Source organism: Myotis davidii, unplaced genomic scaffold, assembly GCF_000327345.1.
Source record: "Myotis davidii unplaced genomic scaffold, ASM32734v1 scaffold993, whole genome shotgun sequence".
Taxonomy (NCBI): Eukaryota; Metazoa; Chordata; class Mammalia; order Chiroptera; family Vespertilionidae; genus Myotis; species Myotis davidii.
Genome location: NW_006285483.1, coordinates 1434207 through 1457499, shown reverse-complemented (window position 1 = coordinate 1457499; position 23293 = coordinate 1434207). Strand labels below are relative to the sequence as shown.

The following is a 23293-nucleotide window of genomic DNA, read 5'->3' as shown; positions in this document are numbered from 1 at the left end:
CAAGCTTAGTAAATTGTAACTTATTAAATTTGTTCTACTTTGCCAACCCCTTGTAAACGAAAAGGTAGCTTTCATCAGATCTTTAGTGTTGTAGATTGGTTATAGATTAAAGTTGTTATACACTTGATTAAATAAAACTCATGCAAGATCCTGATAGCTGAACTTCTTTTTACATCATAATCACAAATTGAAAGGCTAATTTCCCAAACCAAATGGGACTTTAGTTGTACATAAAAACAATAGGTTTTCTTTCACCTCTCCATTAGACAGTTTGCATCTTTTCTTCTTTGTCTTCAAGCCAAACAAACAAAATTTGGACTTGGTATATTTTGGAGTTACATCCATTTTCTGCCAGCTGTTTTCTTCCTTTCTCCTTCTTTCAAACATACATGTACACATAATTTCCTAGCCAAAGTATGTGTTGTCATGGCTGGGCTATTAACCTGCAATGCATAGTTAAATCATAGATGTAAAATTTTTGCTTTAAACATTTTTCCCTATCTATCTTAGCCCTATCCACTTTCATCCCCCAAAACTCCTCCAACGAGGGTTGCCAGATTTAGCAAATAGGCATACAGAACTTCCAGTTAAATTTAAATTTCAAATAAACAGTAAAGAATTATTTAGTATACGGTAAGTATGTCCCATGCAATATTGGTATCCTGTATGTTTTATGTCAACCCTTGCTCAAGCAGCCTTTCTCACTTTGTCCTTTGGAAACCCTGTTTTATTGTGGAAATGTCCCCAAATAGTCCCTTTCTTTTTTCTGCTTCCTTGCCTTAACTAAAACTATTTTTCTCTGAAGGCTATATTCCATAGCACCTTACCCATTGATGTTTTTTCTCACTGCCTCTAATTCATCGGGACAGGGAAAAGGTGGAATTGGTATAATTCCCCCTTTCAACCGCTGTTTTCAAACTATTCCCACCGTCATTATTCTACAACTTCTCTTTTAAAGTCCACCTCCATTTATTGTTGTTATTACCTTCTACTAAATTATAAGACATTTTCTTACCCTTAGTCCCAAATTTTCATCTTTAGGACCAAGCTCCAACCTCTCTTCTAAGCACCAGACCTTAATTATCTGCTGGATATTTCCACTTGAATATCTTTACAGCTGTTCAAACCCTGACATGGCTTTAGTTCTATTAAAGCAGTTTGACTTAAGATGATTCTCCTCTAAGCAACATTGACAACAAAAAAGATCAATCAGTGGTAATATATTTATGTTTGTAATCTGGTCTTTCCTTTAATAGATGTCTATAAGAAAATCTTAGAAACCACCATGACTCCAACTGGAATAGATACTGCAAAACTTTATCCCATTCTGATGTCATCTGGACTTCCCAGGGAAACTCTTGGACAGATATGGGCCTTAGCTAATCGAACTACACCTGGCAAACTTACTAAAGAAGAACTTTATACTGTTCTCGCCATGATAGCAGTAACACAGGTAGACATTGTTTAAGTTAGATCAAATAATCCTTTGTGATTACAACCTCGTAGCATTCTTTGTACATTAAAGTTAAATTATTTTCAAGATATAGTACTTCAAAAAATGTATAGTTTATATGAAGCACATACTAGAAAAATATTCCTTTGTTTAAAAACTATTTAATATATTAACATCTTCTGACCTATCTCTCTTTTGAACTTGAAAGTTAGTCAATAATAGATGAAGTTTCTCTCTGTCCTTTGAAGTGCTTGTTTAAAATTCCTTAGATATAAAGTAGTTTCCATCTGATAGTAATTTCTCTTATATTACAAAGCCATTTATAACATATCTAATCCTGATTTGATTATAGTAAATTAACCAAACTTGTCAGAGAGTGAAAATGTCAGAATTGATACATGTTGGCCATTTCTTTGCTAAATATTAGATTTGCATTAACCTTATAATTTATTTTCTTGTACCAAATTCATGAGTTTTGGGAGAGTTAGGAGTGGAATCATACCAATGCTACAGATTTTACATTTTGGTCTGTCTTTGCCAGATTTAGGTTGTATGTGGTTTATAATCCGCTAAAATGTTTTCATTTTCTTCCTGTGTAGAGGGGTGTTCCTGCCATGAGTCCTGATGCTTTAAACCAGTTTCCAGCGGCTCCTGTTCCAACTTTAAGTGGCTTTCCTATGACTTTGCCTACTGCAGTGAGTCAGCCAACTGGGATGCCTTCAGGTCCTGCAGGCTCTATGCCCCTCAACCTTGGGCAACCAGTCATGGGCATTAACCTTGTTGGGCCAGTAGGGGGAGCTACAGCTCAGGCTTCCAGTGGCTTCATGCCAACTTACCCTGCAAATCAGGTAAATGGAGAAACTGCATATTCCCAGTAACCTCTGAAAGGATCTGGGCAATGTTTTTTCCAGAGATGCAGAGAGGATTGATGGATGATGATGGACTCTGGAGGTGAAGATTAAACAAAACATTACAAAATTTAATTTTTCATTATTTAAAAAACATGTAGCAATTCGTTAAGCCTTAAGATACTTGAATTTTGGCTAAAAGTTTATAGCTCTTTATACCATATACTTTTTTTTATACCATATACATTTTTATACCATATACATTTGCTCTCTCTTTAAATGTCCTCAAGCCTAATAAAGTTAATTAGATTCTTAGGCTATTAAACCTGAAATTAAAATAATTCAGTTTATTTTTCATTTCTCAGATTAACAAGAAATTTAAAAACAATATTTAGTATCAGTAAAAATGTAGGGGAAAGCCCTAACCGGTTTGACTCAGTGAATAGAGCGTCGGCCTGCGGACTGAAGGGTCCTGGGTTCAATTCCAGTCAGGGGCATGTACCTTGGTTGCGGGCACATCCCCTGTGCTAACTCAAATTAGCACAGATACAAAATGATATCTGTTATAACATTGTTAGTATAAAAAATTATTAATGGCTAAATGTCCCTCAGGAAAAGAAAGGTTACATAAATTTTGGTTCATTCATACAGTGGTAAACTGTTTGATCATTAAAATGAATTAAGATAGAACTGTATGTACTGCATTGAAAAGATGTCCATTTCATACAATTACATTTTTTAAAGTGAAGAATATAATACAAGCTCATTTTTTATAAAGCAAATGAACTGTTTATAATAAGCTTATGTCACTTTTTAAAATTTACAAACACATACAAAATGTTTTTTAAAGATGACAGGTTCTTAGTAATCTGTTAAGTGATTTAGCTGTTTAAAAATTATATAGCCGGTTTGGCTCAGTGGATAGAGTGTTGGCCTGTGGACTGAATGATCCCAGGTTTGATTTCAGTTAAGGGCATGTTCCTGGGTTGCGGTCTTGATCCCCAGTAGGGGGCGTGCAGGAGGCAGTCGATCAATGATTCTCTTTCATCGATGTTTCTATCCCTCCCTTCCTCTCTGAAATCAATAAAAATATATTTTAAAAAATTATATAGTTTATCTTTTTAAATCAGTCTTTTACGATTTGTACATTAGAGTAATTTTTTAGATAAGATTCCTCCCTTAAGCACTGGAGTTGATGTTGTATCTGAAGGGTGTTCTTCTAAAATTAGGTAGTTGTAACTAAATGCACAGATATAAAAGATAGTCTTTGAGATTGACATTGGAGATTTGTTATTTACTACTTTACCAGTTTAATGCTTTCTCTTTAAATGTCCTCATAAACCTAGGTGGTAAAACCAGAAGAAGACGACTTCCAAGATTTTCAAGATGCTTCTAAGTCAGGATCCCTTGATGACTCTTTCAGTGATTTCCAAGAGTTGCCTGCTTCTTCCAAATCAAATAATTCCCAGCATGGAAACAGGTACAAAAGAGTTAATTATAGTTAACATTGTATTTTATAGTTGAGAAAGAGACATCCACAATGAGAAGCCTAAGTGTAAGTAAGAGAATTAAGACTCTTCACTCTCATGGTTTTTCTGGTTAATCTCTCTTTATTCATAGTTTTACTCTTCAAACTTTTGTCCGCATTGTCCACATTAAACTCCATCCCCTACCATTTCTTCCTGGCATACACCTGCTTGCCTATATTTTATTTGCCTGTGCTAAACCTGATTTATTATAGCTGAGTGCGTCTGTGCAGTGAGGACTTCATGTTCTTGTGTTATGACCAGGTCTTCAACTGCTGAAAAGTTTTTTAGCCTGGAGCACATCATTTGATATTTTTGCAATAAATATAATGTTGATTTTCTATAGAAATCATAATTCAGAAGATTAAGTATGATTCACATCTCATACTTAAGTTGAAATTAATGGCTGTTAGGCCTTCATATTTCTCTTTGCATAGAGACAATTGCACAAACATATCTCTAATGTTTTATGTGCTAGCTTAACTATTAGTTACAGTAACTGATTCAGGATGTTCTCAACACCATTCTGACATTTTGAAAAAGTATTTAGATACTTCTTCCACAGAGTGGAACATACCAGAATTTGATCAAGCAGTATGAATTTCTTCAGGTGTTTTTTTTGAAACTTGTTTTTGTCAGGATACATATTCCATTTCTCTTATGTTTCTATTTGTGCAATTCCATTCATCTTTTCCCTTTTAACTAATTGATTATCTCTTAATCAACATTTATTGCATATGCACTGTAACAAGAACTGAGAGATAGGCATTATAATTACAAATTAGGGGAAGAATTATTCTGATTTTAGGAATATATCAAACACATGTAAATGACATATAGAAAAAAATATATGAGGGTTGTGACTTTAAAGGACTAGGATTTCCAAGCCCACTACACTATGTGTTATTAACCTGATAGACACAGAATAATATTTCTTTCTCATTTCTCTTCCTTTGAACAAAGTGTTCTGCTATCTGAAACATACCTGAATGATCCAAGGCATCTCAAAGCATCTGCATAAAATTAAATTTATTGTTTTCCTAGTTAAAGCTAAATAAAAAATTGTTAACTCATCATTTTCTTCTTTGGTAACTCATGTCACAGTATTCACTCACCAAATCAGAAACATGTTATTAATTTTTGGCTCCCTCCTCTCTCCTTTACCACTATCAACTCTGTCAGCTCCCCGTGTCATGGAAAAGGCCATGTGTGATCTTGCTCGTGCCTATTCTCTCAACTGCCGTTTCCCCACAGCTCATACTGCAGCCGTGCCAACATGACGTCAGATTCCCCATGCTCTTTCCAGCTTCTGGCCTTTTACATTCCATTTCCTTTAATCTGAAATTCTTCCCATCGTTAATTATAATTCCATTTCAAAAATTGATTTAATATAGGAAATTTTCACTAACCTTTTTGGATCAATCACTGCTACCAAGATGAGTTAAGAGCCTCTCTGTCTCACCCTGTCAAGGTGTACCTTATGATATCTGTGCCCTCATTATAATTACTGGGTTACTGGACTATTTCCTTCAATAGGCTGTAAGTACCTGAAGACAATATTTCATGTCTACATATATAATACTTCGACTATGATTTGTAGTTTATTAAGGTTTGATGGATGATTATATTATATTGTAATGTGAAAGTCATAGACTAAAGTCTATCAAATTGGTGGTTTATTCCTCTGGGGGGAAAAAACCTCTCATTAGATGAAATTAAAATTGGGGTATAGAAAGTTTTAAGATGGTGGCTACACCTGAGATGTGGGGTATTAACAATTTTGTGTGGCATTATCTCCACATCATAGTTGACTTTCATACACAGCCATTCTTTGCAGATTTTTCTTATTCAGTTCTGATTTGACTTTCCTTGCATGAAAACATTTTGCTCATGTCTAAGAATCCATGGTCGTTGTTTACTTATTCATTCAGAAACATTTACTTAGCATCTGCTATATGCTAGACATTAGGGTAAGCACTAGAGATAATAGAGAAGCAAAAAACACAGTTCTTGCTCTCAAGAAGCCTAGTTTTATCTGAGTATTTATATTAACTGATAAAACTCTCTTAGAATTGGTCCTTAAATGTGTGTGTGTGCATATATAATGAACTCCCTAGTTTATGATAATCTGTATTCCATATTGTGAGTTTATTCTTAAAGAATATTTGTTAAATCACAATATGAATAGCTAAGCCTAGGTGAGACCACTTTGGATGGTATTTTTAAGGAGAAAATGGGCATTTTTTTTTTTTCCAGAGAACATAAAAAGGAAAGGGAAGTGTTAGAAGTAAGCTGAAGTGGAGAGTATTGATAGTGGGGGAACAGAGAGGGAGGGAATGATATTAGTTAAGGGCTGCACCAACTGTGGGATGACATGATTTATGGCATAATCTGTAAAACATTTTATATAGAACTAAGAAGTGGCATGATGAAAGTGATTTTTGCTGCTGTGTGTGGGATAAATTCAGCTGCCATGATAATCCTGTTGTGAGATGATGAGAGGTACTCTGGTTTAGAGTTACAGATACTGAAAAGTGTGTATCTGAGAAATTGGTTGGACTCTATGTTGAACTGGATGTCAAAGCCAACGGGGAAATGACCCTGAAGCTGGTGTGAAAGGGGATCTGGAAGACAGCAACATCATTCATTTATCCATTCAGAAAAAGCTTTGTGTCTGTCAGGCACTGGGGAGCCTAGTATAATAAACAAGACAAATATAGGGCCCTGATGTTAGAATAAGATTAAGGTGTAGAGGCTTTGAGTTGCTTAGTTTTATTTTGCTTTTTAAATGGGTGTATTTAGCAGAGTGAGCAAATAAGTAAAATCATCTACCACAGCCATATTGGGGTGATTGTAAAGCATAAATGGAATTTTACTTAGTTTAGTTCAGTCAGCAGTACTTCAATATCCTGAAGATCCTCACTATTTTTTTTCTAATTCTGAAAATAAATTTTAAAGTAATAATATTAATTGTCACATTTAATGGAAGACTTTAAAAGACCATAGCTAAAGTTACAGGTCATGAAAAACTAATAGAGCATTCAACTTTGTGTTTTTTTCCTAAAGCATTAATTTACCTTTATTCCTGTGTAACATTCTATTCAATGAGTTGTAGTTTAATTACTTATGGAATTTTTAAAAATTCACCTATAACATATAGCTGATGACCTATTTATCAAGATCAAATATGTAGCAGCTGTTTGGTAGTGAATGTGAAATTATAATATTTTATAGGACTAAGCCCTAAAGCACTGTGGATCCCCATTAATGTGTGTGTGCAAGAGCTGGGTTTCTTACTTTGCTTGGAGGCCACTGATAAGATTTAAATGACTGTGGAAAGATTTTTGCTCCAGGGCAGAGAACTCAATAGAAATCCATTTATATAACTTGCAGTGTGTTATTGAGTGACACAAACTAGTGGTGGAATATAATCATTCATATGTAAAGGTTGTTCTTCCTGGGAGCTGCCTGTGTTTGATAAGAGGGGGAAAAGAAAGCAGTGCTTTTCTAATATGTGTTAAACTGGTCCAAGAATTACCCACATAGATACTACTCGTTACACTATTTTTCCATCCAGGGAGAAATGTGTCCACAGGCAAAAGTATCTTTACCTAATTTTGAAGTGATTGTTGTTTTACTACAAAGATAGCTACTAGAACCGCTGATGTTACCCTAGCAAAAAATGCAGATAACTCTGTCGCTGCTATCAGATGTGTAAACTGCTGTCAGTGAGCAACGCCAGGAAGCAGCAGCATGATCAAAAGAGGAACACTTTACATCTTGGCTTGAACAGCATTTCATAAATATATTTTTATCTCAACTACTAGAGGCCCGGTGCATGAAATTCGTGCATGGGGGGCAGTCTCCTCAGCCCAGCCTGTACCCTCAACAATCCAGGACCCTTGGGGGATGTCCAACTGCCAATAGGGCCTATCCTTCTCACAATCGTGGACCGCTGGCTCCTAATCGCTTGCCTGCCTGGTTGCCCCTAACTGCCCCTCCTCCCTCCCTCCCCCACTATTTGCATATTACCTCTTTATTATATAGAATTCCACCTCTACATTTTAGAGAATAATTAATATTAAGATTCCCATAACTTACTTTAAAATATTGGGTATACTTATTTGGAGCAATTCACTTTTATGGACCTAAAAGTTAAAATTGCAGTAGGTTGTCATTCTATGATAATCTATCTCCAGTGCCATTCCATTCGTTTTTATGGCTTAAAGATGTGATTAGATGGTCAGTGTGGATCCAAAAATAATCAAGAGGAAAATTATTGGTTGGGTGTTGTTTCAATATATTTTTTCAAGAAGGATGTTGTTTTTAATCATTTGTAGCATATCTATATTTTTAACTTTTAAAGCAGGGAGTCATGTGTTTTAGTTAGGTACCTACTTGCCATTTTAATTCTAAGCTCCTACTGGAGAAGGAAAGGATTTAGTGTTCTAGTCATTAAGCAGTATTTTTTCCCTTTCAGTGCCCCTTTGTTGATACCACTTTCTGGAACTAAAGCATCAGCTTCAATGGATAAATATGCTGTGTTTAAAGGGATTGCAGCTGACAAGTCCTCTGAAAATACTGTCCCATTTGGAGGTAAAAATAGTTTGTGAATTCATAAACCTGTGAATGTAAATCTTTGTTTATAGTGGTGGCCTTTTTAAAAATATATATATTTTATTGATTTCAGAGAGGAAGACTCTGGATGCAGGCGCTTGGGCTATTTCAGTCCTTATGGGAATGACCTACCCATTCGCACCCAGGAAATGTCTGGGCAAACAGTGTCAGGACTGGGCTATGGAGAGGCTAATCCCAGGTGGCAGCCCCCAGGGCTGGGTGACGAACTATGACCTCCTGGTTCATAGGTCGATGCTCAACCACTGAGCCACGCTGGCCAAGCCTTAGTGGTGGCTTTTTATGGTAAATGTGTAAAACGCCTATACCACGTGTTAAGTATGTTTGGCTAACCCAATCTGCCTTATTTTCTTGAGTTGTGATCTCAAGGTTGCTAACCTACTTGAGTTTCTGTCTTTTTAATCATAGAGTCTGGTGATAAATACAGTGCTTTCAGAGAACTTGAACAGACAGCAGAGAGTAAACCTTCAGGTAAGTTTTGGATTCCTTAAATGAATAAACTGTTTCAATTTCTAATAAAAGAGATCTTTGAACGTTTTTTTTTTAAATATATTTTATTGATTTTCTTACAGAGAGGAAGGGAGAGGGATAGAAAATTAGAAACATCGATCAGCTGCCTCCTGCACACTCCCTACCGGGGATGTGCCCACAACCAAGGTACATGCCCTTGACCGGAATTGAACCTGGGACCCTTGAGTCCGCAGGCTGACGCTCTACCACTGAGCCAAACCGGTTAGGGCTGAATGTTCTCTCAGTGACACTTCTGAATGCCTTTATTGTGTATGAGTTGTTTTTTCCTTTTTTTTTTTTCCTGTGTGTCTGGAAATTATAAGGAAGCAAAATGTGATTCAGTTATTGAAAATTATTTTCTAAAATTTAGGGAAAACCCCAAATCAATGCAGTTTCCTCTAAAGATAGTGCATTTCCTTTCTCCAGAAGCTGTCAAGCCATGTTAGAATCCTGTATCAAATCGAGGGCTCTGACCACTTTTGGTTATTTAATGTCCCACAAGACTTAAACTGTGGACTGTATAGAAGGCAGCAACCAGTCTTTTACTTTTCAAGATTTTCAAAATTGGTTATCCTATCTAATAATAGACAAACATGGTAATTGGCATACCTTTGCTACGCCTCCCATTGGCTAATCAGCGTGATATGCAAATTAACTGCCAACAAATATGGCGGCTAATTTGCATACTGCAGGCAGATCCTGCTGCACCGCCCTGTCTGGGGCTGACGGCAGCGCAATCCCCAGCCGCTGGCTGCCCCAGCACGAGATCCAAGCCTGCCTTGTGCAGGGCGGGGTGGGGGGTAGCACGATCTGAGCAACCACCAGACCCAGCGTGGGATCCGGGCCTGCCATGTGTGGCCCAGGGCAGGGAGGGGTGGGCAGCAGCGTGATCCCCAGCCACCGCCTGCCCCAGCGCAGAATCCGGGCCTGCCATCTGCGACAGGGGGAGATGGGGCAGACACCACGGGATGGGGCGTGCCATCTGCCACCAGGGGAGCAGGCCTAAGCCAGCAGGTGGTTATCTCCTGAGGGGTCCCAGACTGTGAGAGGGCACAGGTTGGGTGAGGGACTCCCCCTTCCCCCCCCCGCCAGTGCACAAATTTTTGTACACCGGGCTTCTAGTCATTTAATAAAATGAAATGAAAGGGCTTTTTGTGCATATGTGGTCTCCATGTCTGATAGAAGGGTTAAGTAGAGTAGAAAGGAATATAGAATGATACGCCCTGGTGGGGTGGCTCAGTTGGTTGGAGCATTGTCCCATACACCAAAAGGTTGCAGGTTCGATTCCTGGTCAGGGCACATACCTAGGTTGTGGGTTTGATTCTCAGTCGGGGTGCATACAGGAGGCATCTTACTGATGTTTTTCTCTCACACCAATGTTTCTCCCTCCCTCTTTTTCCCTCCCCACTTCCTCTCTTAAATCAATAAACATACCCTGTAAACATATCCTCTGGTGAGGGTAAAAAACAACAGTAAAATGATAATGTGAGAGCCATATATGTAAAGGGTAAAAGTTAGGTTTGTGATTAAATTTTACTGTAAACCTGGTATGTCGGGTTTGGATCATCTATATGCCAAATTATGTCCTCCAAAGCTTAACTGTGCATGCTATGAAATTTGTATACTCTGTTGAGGATTTTTTCCTGGGAACAGTACCACATTCCACTTTTTTGTACTGAATGCACAAATTTGGAATATCCTTCAACAATCACTTGTTCTCACCCTTCTGCCCAGGGCAGCGGTCGCCAAACTTTCAGACCTCACAGATGGTCCGCAGACCACTGGTTGGTGACCGCTGACCTAGGGGATGGGAGGAGAATATAGGAAAGGTGAGTGAGTATATATGAAAGTTAGAGTAGAAAGTGTACTGCTTAAATATCTAAAAACGGAATCTCACCTTTTCTAAAAATACTCAGTCCCTCACAATTCTTATATGCTAGAAATGTTCCCTTGTGTTTCAGCCAGGCCTTTAGGATGTAATAACTATGTCTTCCTCCTTGCCTGTATTAGGTACTAGGAGTACAAAGATAAGCCCTAGAGGAGCTTTTGGCTTGTTAATTTGTCATTTACTCCTAGCAATGCTTTCATCAACTCCTGGGCCAAGGCAAGTGTGGAGTAAAGAGCATGGTTTAGTACCAGGGGTCTTTGTATAGTATGGTTTTAAGGATCGAGTGTATGTATGTTATTTCTGGGAAAGACAGTGGTGCCACCTAAATGTCCTTAGTCCTGCTTTTATGACACTTTATCAACAGAATTCTAGATTGTTGTTGCCATTTTTGTATACTTGGCTTTCATTCCTTTCTTAACTTTAACTCTATGGCCTTCCAAGCAGAAATGCCAACTTCGTTCATTTTAGAACATATTTTATTCTTCTTGTATTAAAAATACATTGGCCTTACAAAGTATGTGAATATCTTAGAATTTATGAAGACTCTTAGGGTATTCTGTTCAGAGCTGTGGGTTTGTTAGGTTACTAAATGACAGAGTTTAATAATATTTCCTTTTTTCTACCCTACAGTTTAAAACATAATTAAAGTTAATGAGGAAAATACTTTATGTAGCTAAGTGACACTGAGGTTTTAATAAAAAGTGGTCTCTTTTGAAATGTTTTTAGGGTCTATAAAGCAACAACTAGAGAGGGAAATTTATGAGGATTCAGAAGTTAACTGAAAAGCTACCCATGAAGTAATATGCTTAATGGAACTTCTGATATGCAAACTTCAAATGACTGTAACTAAATTATTTGCCTCCAGAACCCCTTTGTTTTTGAACTTGTAAACCTACCCATTTTTACTTCTTTTTTTTTCCACTTTAATTTCTTTTTAACCTTTTCACTCAGCTTACATTTCTAATGGAAAAGTTTACAATTCATCAGTAAGTTTAGTTTGCTGTGGTTATTTCTTTTTAAAAATGACAAAGCAAAACTTGTCAATTTCACAGATATTTCAAAGCAGCACCTCAAAAATTTTGGCTGTGACAAAATTAGCTGCTTATTACCTTTTCATTTATAGAAATAATGCAAATATTGTTAATGATATACTTGCCTAATGTACTAGGGTGATTTTTTAAAAAGTTTTACATCTGCTTCTCCTGTCAGTTTGTGAAATTGACTATAGTTTTATTGGTCTTATGTTTTACAAACATAAAATAGAGGAATTCTGAATGTTTTTCCTCTCTTTCTAAAGTTTTCCTAATAATATTAAATAGATTTCTCTGTGTTGATGAATTATGCTGGTGAATTGGTTAAGTAGCTCAGATTAGGGGGAAGCAATCTGCTTCTATTATTTTCCATGCTTTTTTTATGATATGTCAACATATATATCACTTTACATGCACAATATATTTAAAGCCTGTATTAATGACAATTTTAAGAATTGGATTTTAGTTTTAAATACATTTTTATAGTTCATATGCTTTTATATTTTATTTTTAGGGAAAATATAATTTAAAAAGTGGATGAGGAAATTAAAGCTCATATTTTGATTTATAACTCTCTGACACTTATATTTTTAAACAGGTGATGTTGGTATAGCTATAATTATATTTGGTTTATCTCTGGTTTTCATTACCTGGTATTACCTAGTGCAGTGGTTCTCAACATTCCTAATGCCACAACCCTTTAATACAGTTCCTCATGTTGTGGTGACCCCCAATTTCATTGCTACAAATTGAACATAATTAAAGCATAGTGATTAATCACAAAAACAATATGTAATTATATATGTTTTCCAATAGTCTTAGGCGACCCCTGCGAAAGAGTCGTTCAACCCCGAAAGGGGTTGCCACCCACAGGTTGAGAACCGCTGACCTGCTAGATTTTATGGAAGACCTTCAGACACTAATAGAAAACTAAGATCATTTGCATCCCAATCTCATGCCTATGAGTAATAACATTACTATGATAATAAAGAATAGAAAACCTAATAAGAATCATGGCTCCAGATTTTTATCAGTATCTTAACTGAGTCTATTTAAATATTTATGAGAAATACATTAGCGGTTCTCAACCTGTGGGTCGCGGCCCCTTTGGCAGTCAAACGACCCTTTCACAGGGGTGGCCTAAGACCATCCTGCATATCAGATATTTACATGACGATTCATAACAGTAGCAACATTACAGGTATGAAGTAGCAACGAAAATAATTTTATGGTTGGGTCACAACATGAGGAACTGTATTTAAAGGACCAGAAGGTTGAGAACCACTGCATTGGTGCCTATTTTCTCTGACTAAAAAATTAATGAAAAATTCTGTCAGAACCCCATCCTCAGAGTAGCACAGTATAAGTTTAAATCATATCCTTTGAAAGTTTTAATAGAGTTAGTGCATATTCAAATCCCTTTGAATTTTAATAAATAAGCGGTTAGTGAGATGGCTGATTTCAAGAAAAACCCAAGTACTGACAGGTTTGGATTTGTTAGACAGTATAGGGAGAAGCTGCTTTACAGTATGCCCTGGGCCAGAATGCTTTGCAAATAAGTAGATACCTTTTCAAAAATTTTCATCAGAGTTGCCTTTAAATTAATGTTTCCATATACTGGAGCAAGACCACCTAGTGTGTCAAGTTAAAGTGGTGTTCATCCTAAGCTTAGATGCAGGGTTGTTTTTTGTTTTTGTTTTTCATCATATCCCATTGGTACCTGTGATATATTTTTCCTGATTGATCACCATGTAACACATTTTATATTTAAAGGGCAATATTTTATTATAACTCTCTTCAGCAACAACTATTTTTTTAATATATTTTTAATTGATTTCAGAGAGGAAGGGAGAGGAAGAAAGAGATAGAAACATTAATGATGAGAGAGAATCATTGATTGGCTGCCTCCTGCACACCCCCCACTGGGGATGGAGCCCACAACCCAGGCATATGCCCTTGACCGGAATCAAACCTGGGACCCTTTAGTCCACAGGCCGACACTCTATCCACTGAGCCAAACCAGCTAGGGCCAGCAATGACTTTTTATTCTGTTATACCCTTGGCTGGCCATTCAGTGCGAAAAAGTTCTGCAAGCAGTGCTTTTGGCCAACTGAAGGATCTGGCACCAGGAGACTTCTCTCACTAAAGGGAGCAAATGAAAAGAATACTGTTTGGTGCTCTCGGTTTGATTTTTTTATCACTAACCTGCAGTGTGGAAACAAATATGTAATTCCTGAAGGAATATTTGGTACGGTTTACACTGTAGTTAAATTATGTCAGTCCAGTAAGGGAAAACTTTATAAAAGTATGCTTGTCGTATTTTAAAATATATATTTGTATTGGTTTCAGAGAGGAAGGGAGAGGGAGAGAGAGATAGAAACATCAGTGATGAGAGAGAATCATTGATTGGCTGCCTCCTGCATACCCCACACTGGAGGATGGAACCCGCAGCCCAGGCATGTGCCCTGACCGGGAATTGAACCATGACCTCCTGGTTCATAGGTTGATGCTCAACCACTGAGTCATGCCAGCCGGCAAAGTATGCTTGTCATTTAATATACAGTGCATCATACTGTTTTCAACTCTTTCTTATTTCGCTGTTGTTTTTTCTTCCAGGAGAAAACTTTGCAGAATTCAGATCTGCAGGGACTGATGATGGTTTCACCGATTTTAAAACTGCCGGTAGTATATCACCCCTAGAGCCACCAACGAAAGACAAAACTTTTCCAGCAGCCTTCCCCTCAGGAGCTATACAACAGAAACAGCAAACTCAAGTGAAAAATCCTCTGAACTTAGCAGACTTAGATATGTTTTCCTCAGTTACTTGCAGCAGCGAGAAACCATTGTCTTTTTCAGCGGCATTTAGTACATCAAAATCTGTTTCTACACGACCACAGGCAGGACCTGCTGCAGCCACAGCAGCTTTGGCATCAACTAAATCTTGTAGTTTGGCTGATGATTTTGGAGAATTCAACCTTTTTGGGGAATATTCTAGTCCAGCATCTGTTGGGGAGCAGGATGACTTTGCAGATTTTATGGCTTTCAGTAATAGCTCTGTTTCATCTGAGCAAAAGACAGATGACAAATATGATGCCCTCAAAGAGGAAGTTAATCCTGTTCCTCTGACCAGCAGCTCGAGCAACACAGTGAAGAGCGGACAGAACTCTGCTGCTGCGTCTACCAAATATGATGTCTTCAAGCAGCTTTCTCTGGAAGGATCTGGACTAGGTGACGAACTGAGAGATAACCCTCCTTCAGGAAAAAGTGACGATGATTTTGCCGACTTTCACTCCAATAAATTTTCTTCCATGAACTCAGACAAATCCCTGGGAGAGAAAGCAGTGGCTTTCAGACACACCAAAGAAGACTCTGCTTCAGTGAAGTCCTTGGATCTCCCTTCCATTGGTGGCAGCAGTGTTGGCAAGGAGGACTCTGAAGATGCACTCTCTGTTCAGTTTGACATGAAACTGGCTGATGTGGGAGGAGATCTTAAGCATGTCATGTCTGATAGCTCTTTGGATTTACCAACAGTTAGTGGCCAGCATCCTCCTGCTGCAGGTGAGGAATTGGTGAGATTGCTCTGGTGATGGTGATGTAGATTTCAAAGGTGGTTCTGTGGGTGTTGATTTACAGACAGTAAGTCTCTGGCTCTTAACCTTTATGAATTTCTAATAACCTCTTAGTTTACCAGTCCCCATAAGCAATGTTACATTTGAATCTAGGGATACTTGGGTATAATGGATACCCTGAATACTATGGAACTTAGATTGGATAAATATTTTTATTTTTGAAATCTAACACCAACTTGGTGTTAGAGGCACATAAAAATCCACTGCTAAATGAACCCCACATTGCCAAAAGTTTTTGTAGAAATTTTTGCAGTGCCAGTAATGTTCTTCTATTTCTGTGAGTGAGGCCAGTGTTTCCCTCTCCTTTTTCTTCTCTTGGGTATATTTAATAGCTGCCAATATAGTTTTCTGTTTGGTTTACAGAAACTGACTCCTGTTAGGTCGATAAAGTAAGAATGAGCAGCCAGTTGTAGTTTGCCAGGTCCCTACTAGAGAAAAAGAGGGGAAGTGCTTGTGTATGGATGTCCTGTGTGCCAGGGTCTGGCAAAGAGGAGGGCGTGAGTTAGTGGATTTCAGGTACAGTTTTCAGTGTTAAACTTTATTATTGGAAGTATTAAATTGTACCAGGTCTGTAGATATAGAATAGGGTAACCTCTCACTTTCTCACAAAATGTTTGAGAATATCTTAAGGGAGCCCTCTTAAAATTCTGTATGAATTTACATGTAGCAGTTTATTCTCTAGCTTAACTTCTTGTCATAAAAACTAGATTCCCAAGTGTCCTAGTTTTTATTTTGTTTTGTTATTTGATACATATAGAAAGATAAACCTATTTTGTGGCCTTTAATAATGAGAGATATCTCAGTATTACTGTATTCTAGAAAATTTATTATGCATATGAAGGGTTCATTGTTGTTGTTTTTAAACTAGAGAAGAACACGTAACAGACTTCCAAGTTTACAGATCCAGGCAGAAATTGTAAAGTATTCATGACTTTTGCAATCAGAAAACAAAATTGCCTCTGTCCTTTGGCTGTTGAAATGAAGGTATCCTTAAACAGGGTGCTGAGGCAGGAGCAAGTTTTCAGAGATGCGTGTTTCACGTTGCTACTTGCCAGGGTATTTTCCAAGTGCAGTGGGCTGTCTGTCCTCAGACTCCTTGTGCCCCTGACTGTCTACTTCCTTTTTTTGTACTTTTCCTCAGATGGTTTCCTATATATATATTTTTTTTGCTACTGTTTGTTTGATACAGTGAATTTGTTTCTCTTTTTTGTATGAGCTGCTTGAGCCACAGCAGTTGATTGCAAAGTGCTCCATTTTCTGAACAACAGTATTTGATTTTTATTTAAAAAATCTCATAACAAGTAAACTAGCCTTCTGGACTCTGGAATTATTAATTAGAAGCTATTTTTCTGAAAGTGAATCTATATTCTTTCACAGTGCCAAGCTAAATGTCTTTATGAGATGAGTCTAATCTGGGTTTGGGGTGTCTTTTTTTTCCTCCCATTTTATTTGGGGAGGGGAGGCTGGTTTTTTTTTTCTTTGTTCTGATTGACCTGTTAAAATAATATTCTGTGCTCATGTTCTTTTATGTATGTTTGGAACATTCCCAGCTTGGAACCTGTAATGTTCAAGCCAAGTCTCTTCAGTTTGAGATATTCTTAAAAGCAGATTGTTCCCTCCTTTGGATCTGTAAACCTGTCGGAAAGAAGCAGTATCCCTTTAGAGCGGTTGTTAAAAGGGGTTGATGTCTGACTAACGCACTATATAGTTGTTGAGCAAAATTGCTGCATAAATGTATTGAGGGTACATGACAGGGACTTCTTCGGTTTTCATGTTGACCACAGTATCTCTTGCTCTCTCAGTTTGAGGGTTAAAGGTACTTCTTGTTGGAGAAATTAGAAGTGTGCTGATGAAGAGAGAATAAAATGTAGTAGACTGCTATCTCTAGACTTTAATCCTATTTAGAAACCCTAACTTAACTCTGAAGGGGATACTGTCTCTTTTAACTCTTGCTATAATTCTTTGTATGGAAGGTAGATAATGCTAATAACATTGCCTAATTTCTCTGCATAGTATTACATTTAACCCTTTGAGCCCTTGCTGCATATAATTTCAACTAGGCTGCTTTTGTCTGCCCACTAAATTTAATCTCTCTGGCACTGAAGCATCTTCATGTGCAGTCATTAAGATCATCTGGGTTTTTTGGCAGCAAGAGCTTACCTTCATTTGTGACACTCAAAGGGTTAGCAAGACTTCTGTAGCTACCTACCTACCTACCTGTAAAGTAACTCTTCTTTGTCATTAAAAATCTTTGTATTTTAATCAGCGCCTTTTTTTTTCTTTTTTCTTTTTTGGGCTGCTTTTCTGATGTCTTTTTTTTTTATAGACATTTTCTGTGTGGATGTGCCTTTTTGAACTTGCTTTGGTATATTCCTCTGCAAATACTGATCTGCATGCTTATTCTGATGACTTATTTTCCAGCTCTCTGTACCACTCTCTTTTGTGATCTGTAAGTCCTATGTTAATAAATAATTCTTTGGCATATTTTGAAAGTGTGGGGATGTGTGTAATTTGTACTTTTTCAGGGTTAGACCAAAAAAATCTCTGGTCCATATCAAGTTTAAAGCAATAGCATCTCCTGTGATTAGAGGGTTTTCCCTTCTGTTTGTTTTGTTTCCTCAAACACCTTTCTCCTAGAAAAGTATTGGTGCATTTTAGCTTTTTCCCTTATAATTCCATTGATAAAAGTTTTTAACATCTCACTGGATTGAAATATTACTTTAAATATTTTTTAAAGTGTAAACTGAACACAATTTTAGACATTAGGAAATTTACTTCTTCTAGTGAAGAAACTGAGTAGATTTTATTGCTTAGTAAAGATCACAGAGCTTTTCTCCAGTAGGAGTTCCATTGTGAGGAGAAGAGAAGGTGAGGGGGCAGAGGAAAAGGACACATTATCAGTAAATTTAATTTAAAATAAATTATCAAATGGTGTTGAGATGGACTTCTGAGCACAGTAAATGTAAGTTTAATTTAAATTGATAATCTCTGTACTGGAAAGTGTTCAGTGTTAATACCAGGACTGATCTGAGTTGAAATTGGGTGCTTCATCCTCTAATTGTCTAGTACTTCATCTTTCCAGCTTCAGAATGTATGGTGAAGCCGCTCTCAGTTTTTTACTTAGTTCATAAAACGACTTTAGAGCATGCCTCAAAGTAGACTTCAGACATTTTCATTTTTAAGAAAAGAATTCTAGAAAGACCCACAAAAATTAACAAGAACAGACCAAATGTGGAAAATATTTTTTTTCATTTTATTTACTTATTTGTTTGTTTATTTCCCCTGGCTGAGGACCAAACCTGCAACCTTGGCACAACAGGATGACACTCCAACCTACTGAGCCACCCAGCCACGGCTCCCCCACCCTCATCCCCCATTTTAAAGTATAATAGTAAAAAATCTTGAGAATATTATTGTTTTCAGATTAAAAAAAAAACAAACCCAAGATCAAGGAAGTTTTAATAATGTAATATTATGAACTTGCAATAAAGAGTTAAAGAACTCTGTGCTACAGATTTAAACAGGCAAACAAAAAATCGTTTTGTTTATTCCAATACCAAGTTAAGTAAGACGTGGTTAGTGCTGGACTTCATACATCAGTGCCTGAGAAAGTATACAAATGTATTTATATTCTACAATCACTCTATTGTTCACATTAAAATCGCTGCTGATTTTTAAAAGTAGCAAATGAACATGTAGAAGACATTGGCAATATCAAAGAAGCTGGGCTAGACCTTAAAATAACTCAAAGAATCAAATTATTTTTAAAGAGCTGCTTGTAGCTTTGTTTTTCCATCAGTTGAATACTTTTGATAAGTTGTTTTGGAAGGAAAATGCTGGCCCATGAGTCAGTACAAAAGAATGGGAGGTTTCTGTGCCGATTGGAAAGCACTGGAAGGCAGTTACACAGCAGCTTTTCCTGTTTACCTCAACAACACCTATCAGGGTGTTTGGGACTTAATAGGATTTAGTCAGACCCGGTTTTAGAATTAACAGAAAATGGGAACTGGTATGGCCTTCTGTCTGTGTCCTGTAGTGGCAGCTCACATTCTTTGTTCCAAGAAATGCCTTGTTTTCATGTGTAACATTGGCTTAGAAGGGATTTCAGTGGAGGTTATAGAAGACTGATAGGGTTACTTACTAGCATAAGCAAGAAATCCATGTCATGATTTGAGATCCAGGATGAAAGGCAGATTGTATAGTTTATCCCTTTGGCCTTTGTAATAGGACATTCCTGGTTGCAAACAATTACAGGTATTAAAGCACACAATTTGGCCTACTATCTGTGTGCAATTGCAGTTCAGCCTAGCACAGCGTCCGAGTTCTTCAGTAGAATTGGAAATGTAGTAGTGATTCTCTGTACATTTTATTGCATCCATTCTGTTTTCTTTTTCTCTTGCAATGTTTACTCGTAGAATTCAGCTATCAAATTGAAAGCCCATCTGTGGCAACTTTGGTGATTACAAATTAAACTGTGGGTTATTTCATATTATTTTTCCAAATAGAGCTTCCATCACTTATGTTGGAGGTCTTAAAGAATCTTTAATATTTTTAAGACCATCATACAAATAGAATTTTACTGCTTAGAAATTTTACTGCTTAGCTTCCCCATAGAACTATTAACATGGGAAATAAGGAATTTTCCTGATTTACCTATTTTCTTAGAAAATTACTAATATTCATTAAGTTGTTTTTATGTTGTTTATAGATGCTAAGATTTAGGAATACAGTGTTTTCACATTCCTATGAAATATCAGTTTTAGTACTTCCTTATACAGTGTGCAAATGAATTGCACTTCAGTAAATGATTTTTTTATATTATAGGCAAAAGAAAATTTAAAAATCAACCTCAAGGCTTGATTTTAGTATATCCTGTATATTTACTCTCCTTTTTTTTTTTAAGTATAAAATATAAAATTTGTTAAAGACTGGTAGTATTTTAAAAATACTTTTTTTCAGCTAAAGTAATCCCTGTTCTCGTAATTCCTTTTATGTAATTATACTACAATCATTTCTGTTTTAAAAAACAAACACCTTGTTGCATAATTGCACAAAAGGGTATTTTTATTGCCTTGGAAACTTGATTGTAATGTTTGAACTAGAGCTGAACTTTTCACTAAATTTATCTTTGGTCTCTGGAAAATTGCTACTCTTTTAATAGATGAGATTCTAGGAGCAGTTCATAATATAGCTTCCCCAAAGAACTTTCTGGTAGGGTCTAATAATAAAAATATCTGTATTGTGAAACATTCTTCTGAATGTACCCCTGGAAGACAAGTCTTGTGTTAACTTCATCTGCCTCCTGATTGAATTTCACCTTGTTTGAATCAGGGTACCTTCTAGTCCTGTGGTTCTCAACCTTGGCTGCACATTAGAATCACCTGGGAATCTTTTTAAAATCCTGATTTCTGGGCCCCATCCTCTGGAAATTCTGTTTCTTTGTTATGGGGTGGGGCCACAACATTAATAACAAAGAAACAATTTCTGGAGGATGAGGCCCAGAAATCAGGATTTTAAAGATTCCCAGGTGATTCTAATGTGCAGCCAAGGTTGAGAATCACTGTATAGTGGGGAAAACAGAACACTACTCAGCCAGAGACTAAGAAATAAGAAAGCATTTTGTCTAAAATCTCTCATTCATTCACCTGAATCTTTTTTCTCCTGTTTAATAAGCCAAATTTGAAAGTACCACGTACAAACAGAATTTTAAAATACACTGTTGTTTGGAGAATGTTATATGCTTTTTACTGGTTGGCCTTTTTATACCAGGGTGTTTCATTTTTGTTTTTAATTTAGTACTCTTTCCTAATACAGTTTAAAGAGACAGATGTGCGGTATACTCTTAGAAGAGCTGTGGAAATGTCAGGAGCCCCTTAACTCAAACTGTGCAGCGTTGCTGGGAAACAAAGACAAAATAACCCAGTGTGGGTTCACCTCCTTAGTTATGAAAATCTGAGTCACAAAACTTTTGAGCATTTTCTTTTAATTTTTTTTTAATCCTCACTCAAGGATATTTTTTTCCACTGATTTTTAGAGAGAGTGGAAAAGAGAGGGAGAGACAGAGAGAAATATCTATATGAGGGAAACACATTGATTGGTTGCCTCTTGCACGTGCCCTGACCAGGGCCTGGGCTAGGGAGGAGCCTGCAACCAAGATACATGCCCTTGATCGGAATTGAATCCAGGACCCTTTGGTCCACAGGCCGATGCTCTATCCACTGAGCAAAACAGGCGAGGGCTTGAGCATTTTCTTTGTAAACCATTTTTGGGTTGTCAGAGAGGAGTGTTGCATGTGGCCTCCTGGCCTTGTAGATAGTGACTAAAATTAAACTAATGTTAGCCAGGCTGGACTGTGCTGCTGAAAGGTCGCTAGCTTCTCCACATGCCGTTGTGTACGTGTTATTCAGCCTTGGCTGGTTTTGATTTTTGAATATGGACAAGAAAGTTTCCCTAGTAAGACCACTAAAATGATGAGTAGACATCTCATTTTTACTTTGAAATAATTTCATTTTAGGCCCTAAAGTAGCAACTAAATGTCCAATTGAGGCTGGTGGCCACTATGCTGTACAAATACTGCTATTTTGTACTGCTTACCAGGCCCTGGCTCCTTTACACACATTATCGTTAATTGTCACAACACATCTCTTCCAATGTCCATGGTATTTTCATCTTACAGATAACAAACCAAGGTTAAAAAATGTGAAATAGCTTGCCTAGTATCACATAAGTCATAGGTGGCAGGGCTGGAAGTTGAACCCAGGTCTGTCTAAATTAAAAACCTACATTCTCTTTGCTGTTTTACGCTACCACTTAAATTACTAAAACACATACTACAAATCTAAAATAAGTCTTTGGCCCCAGCATTTCTTTCTTTCTTTTTCTTTTATTCTTCCTCTTACTATTTTTTTATGAGGGGCTGAACATAGTTGAAGGAGAAACAGGAGCGCAACAGGACCCAGACCTTTGCCTCTGTTTTTTAGGGACTAATGTAGATTAGGTTGATTTTTCTTTCCTCATACGCCATCACAGCAATATGACGCCCATGTTGACCAAAATAACAACTAGGTAAGTAACTGCTTAATTGAAATCTCATATTTGGCCTGGCTTGAGACAGAAACTCCTAATAATTGATTAAAAGTTAAGTAACATTATTTTCATTCTCGTTTTGAGAAATTGTCAATTTTTAGTTTGTCATGTACATTTCATATGTCCATGTTTTAAAGGAACGTTTTTTCAACGAAGTCAAGGCAAAAGAGGCATGCTTTAAGCAGGGAATATTGTAAATACATTTTAAAGTTTATAAATGAACTATTTATGAAATAGCCCTATTCTCATATGAAATAGTATATACATTGGTAGATGAACCTATCTTTTTTTTTTAGTAGTTTTTATATCCAAAGAAAACTTCTCCTTGTAACTAAATATAAATGACGCGTCAAGGCTAACGTGGGTTTTTAAAGATCAGATTTTACAGCTCAACTCCTTTAATTTTAGTACAAACTCTAAATTTAGTTAACTCCAGTAGAGCATAAAACTAATCAGATATGCTAGACATTTTGCTTCTGCAAAGTTTAGGGCATTTTGCCTAAATCGTGAGCTTGCCTCTAATTGTGGGGTCTTATTTCCCTTTCAGATATAGAGGACTTAAAATATGCTGCTTTTGGAACCTACAGTAGCAATTTTGCAGTGAGCACACTTACGAGCTATGACTGGTCAGACAGGGATGATGCATCTCAGGGCAGAAAACTCTCTCCATTTGTCCTCTCAGCAGGA

General features: G+C 37.0%; 1 protein-coding gene across 1 annotated transcript in view; it reads left to right on the top strand.

Annotated features, from left to right (window-relative positions):
- The window catches only part of SYNRG (synergin, gamma), a 58942-nt gene that overhangs the window by 20508 nt on the left and 15141 nt on the right, over positions 1–23293 (top strand). The window contains 7 exon segments of the mRNA XM_006756220.2: positions 1257–1453; positions 2053–2301; positions 3648–3781; positions 8308–8423; positions 8871–8933; positions 14508–15449; positions 23154–23292. Of these exon segments, the coding sequence (XP_006756283.1) occupies positions 1257–1453; positions 2053–2301; positions 3648–3781; positions 8308–8423; positions 8871–8933; positions 14508–15449; positions 23154–23292 (1840 nt within the window).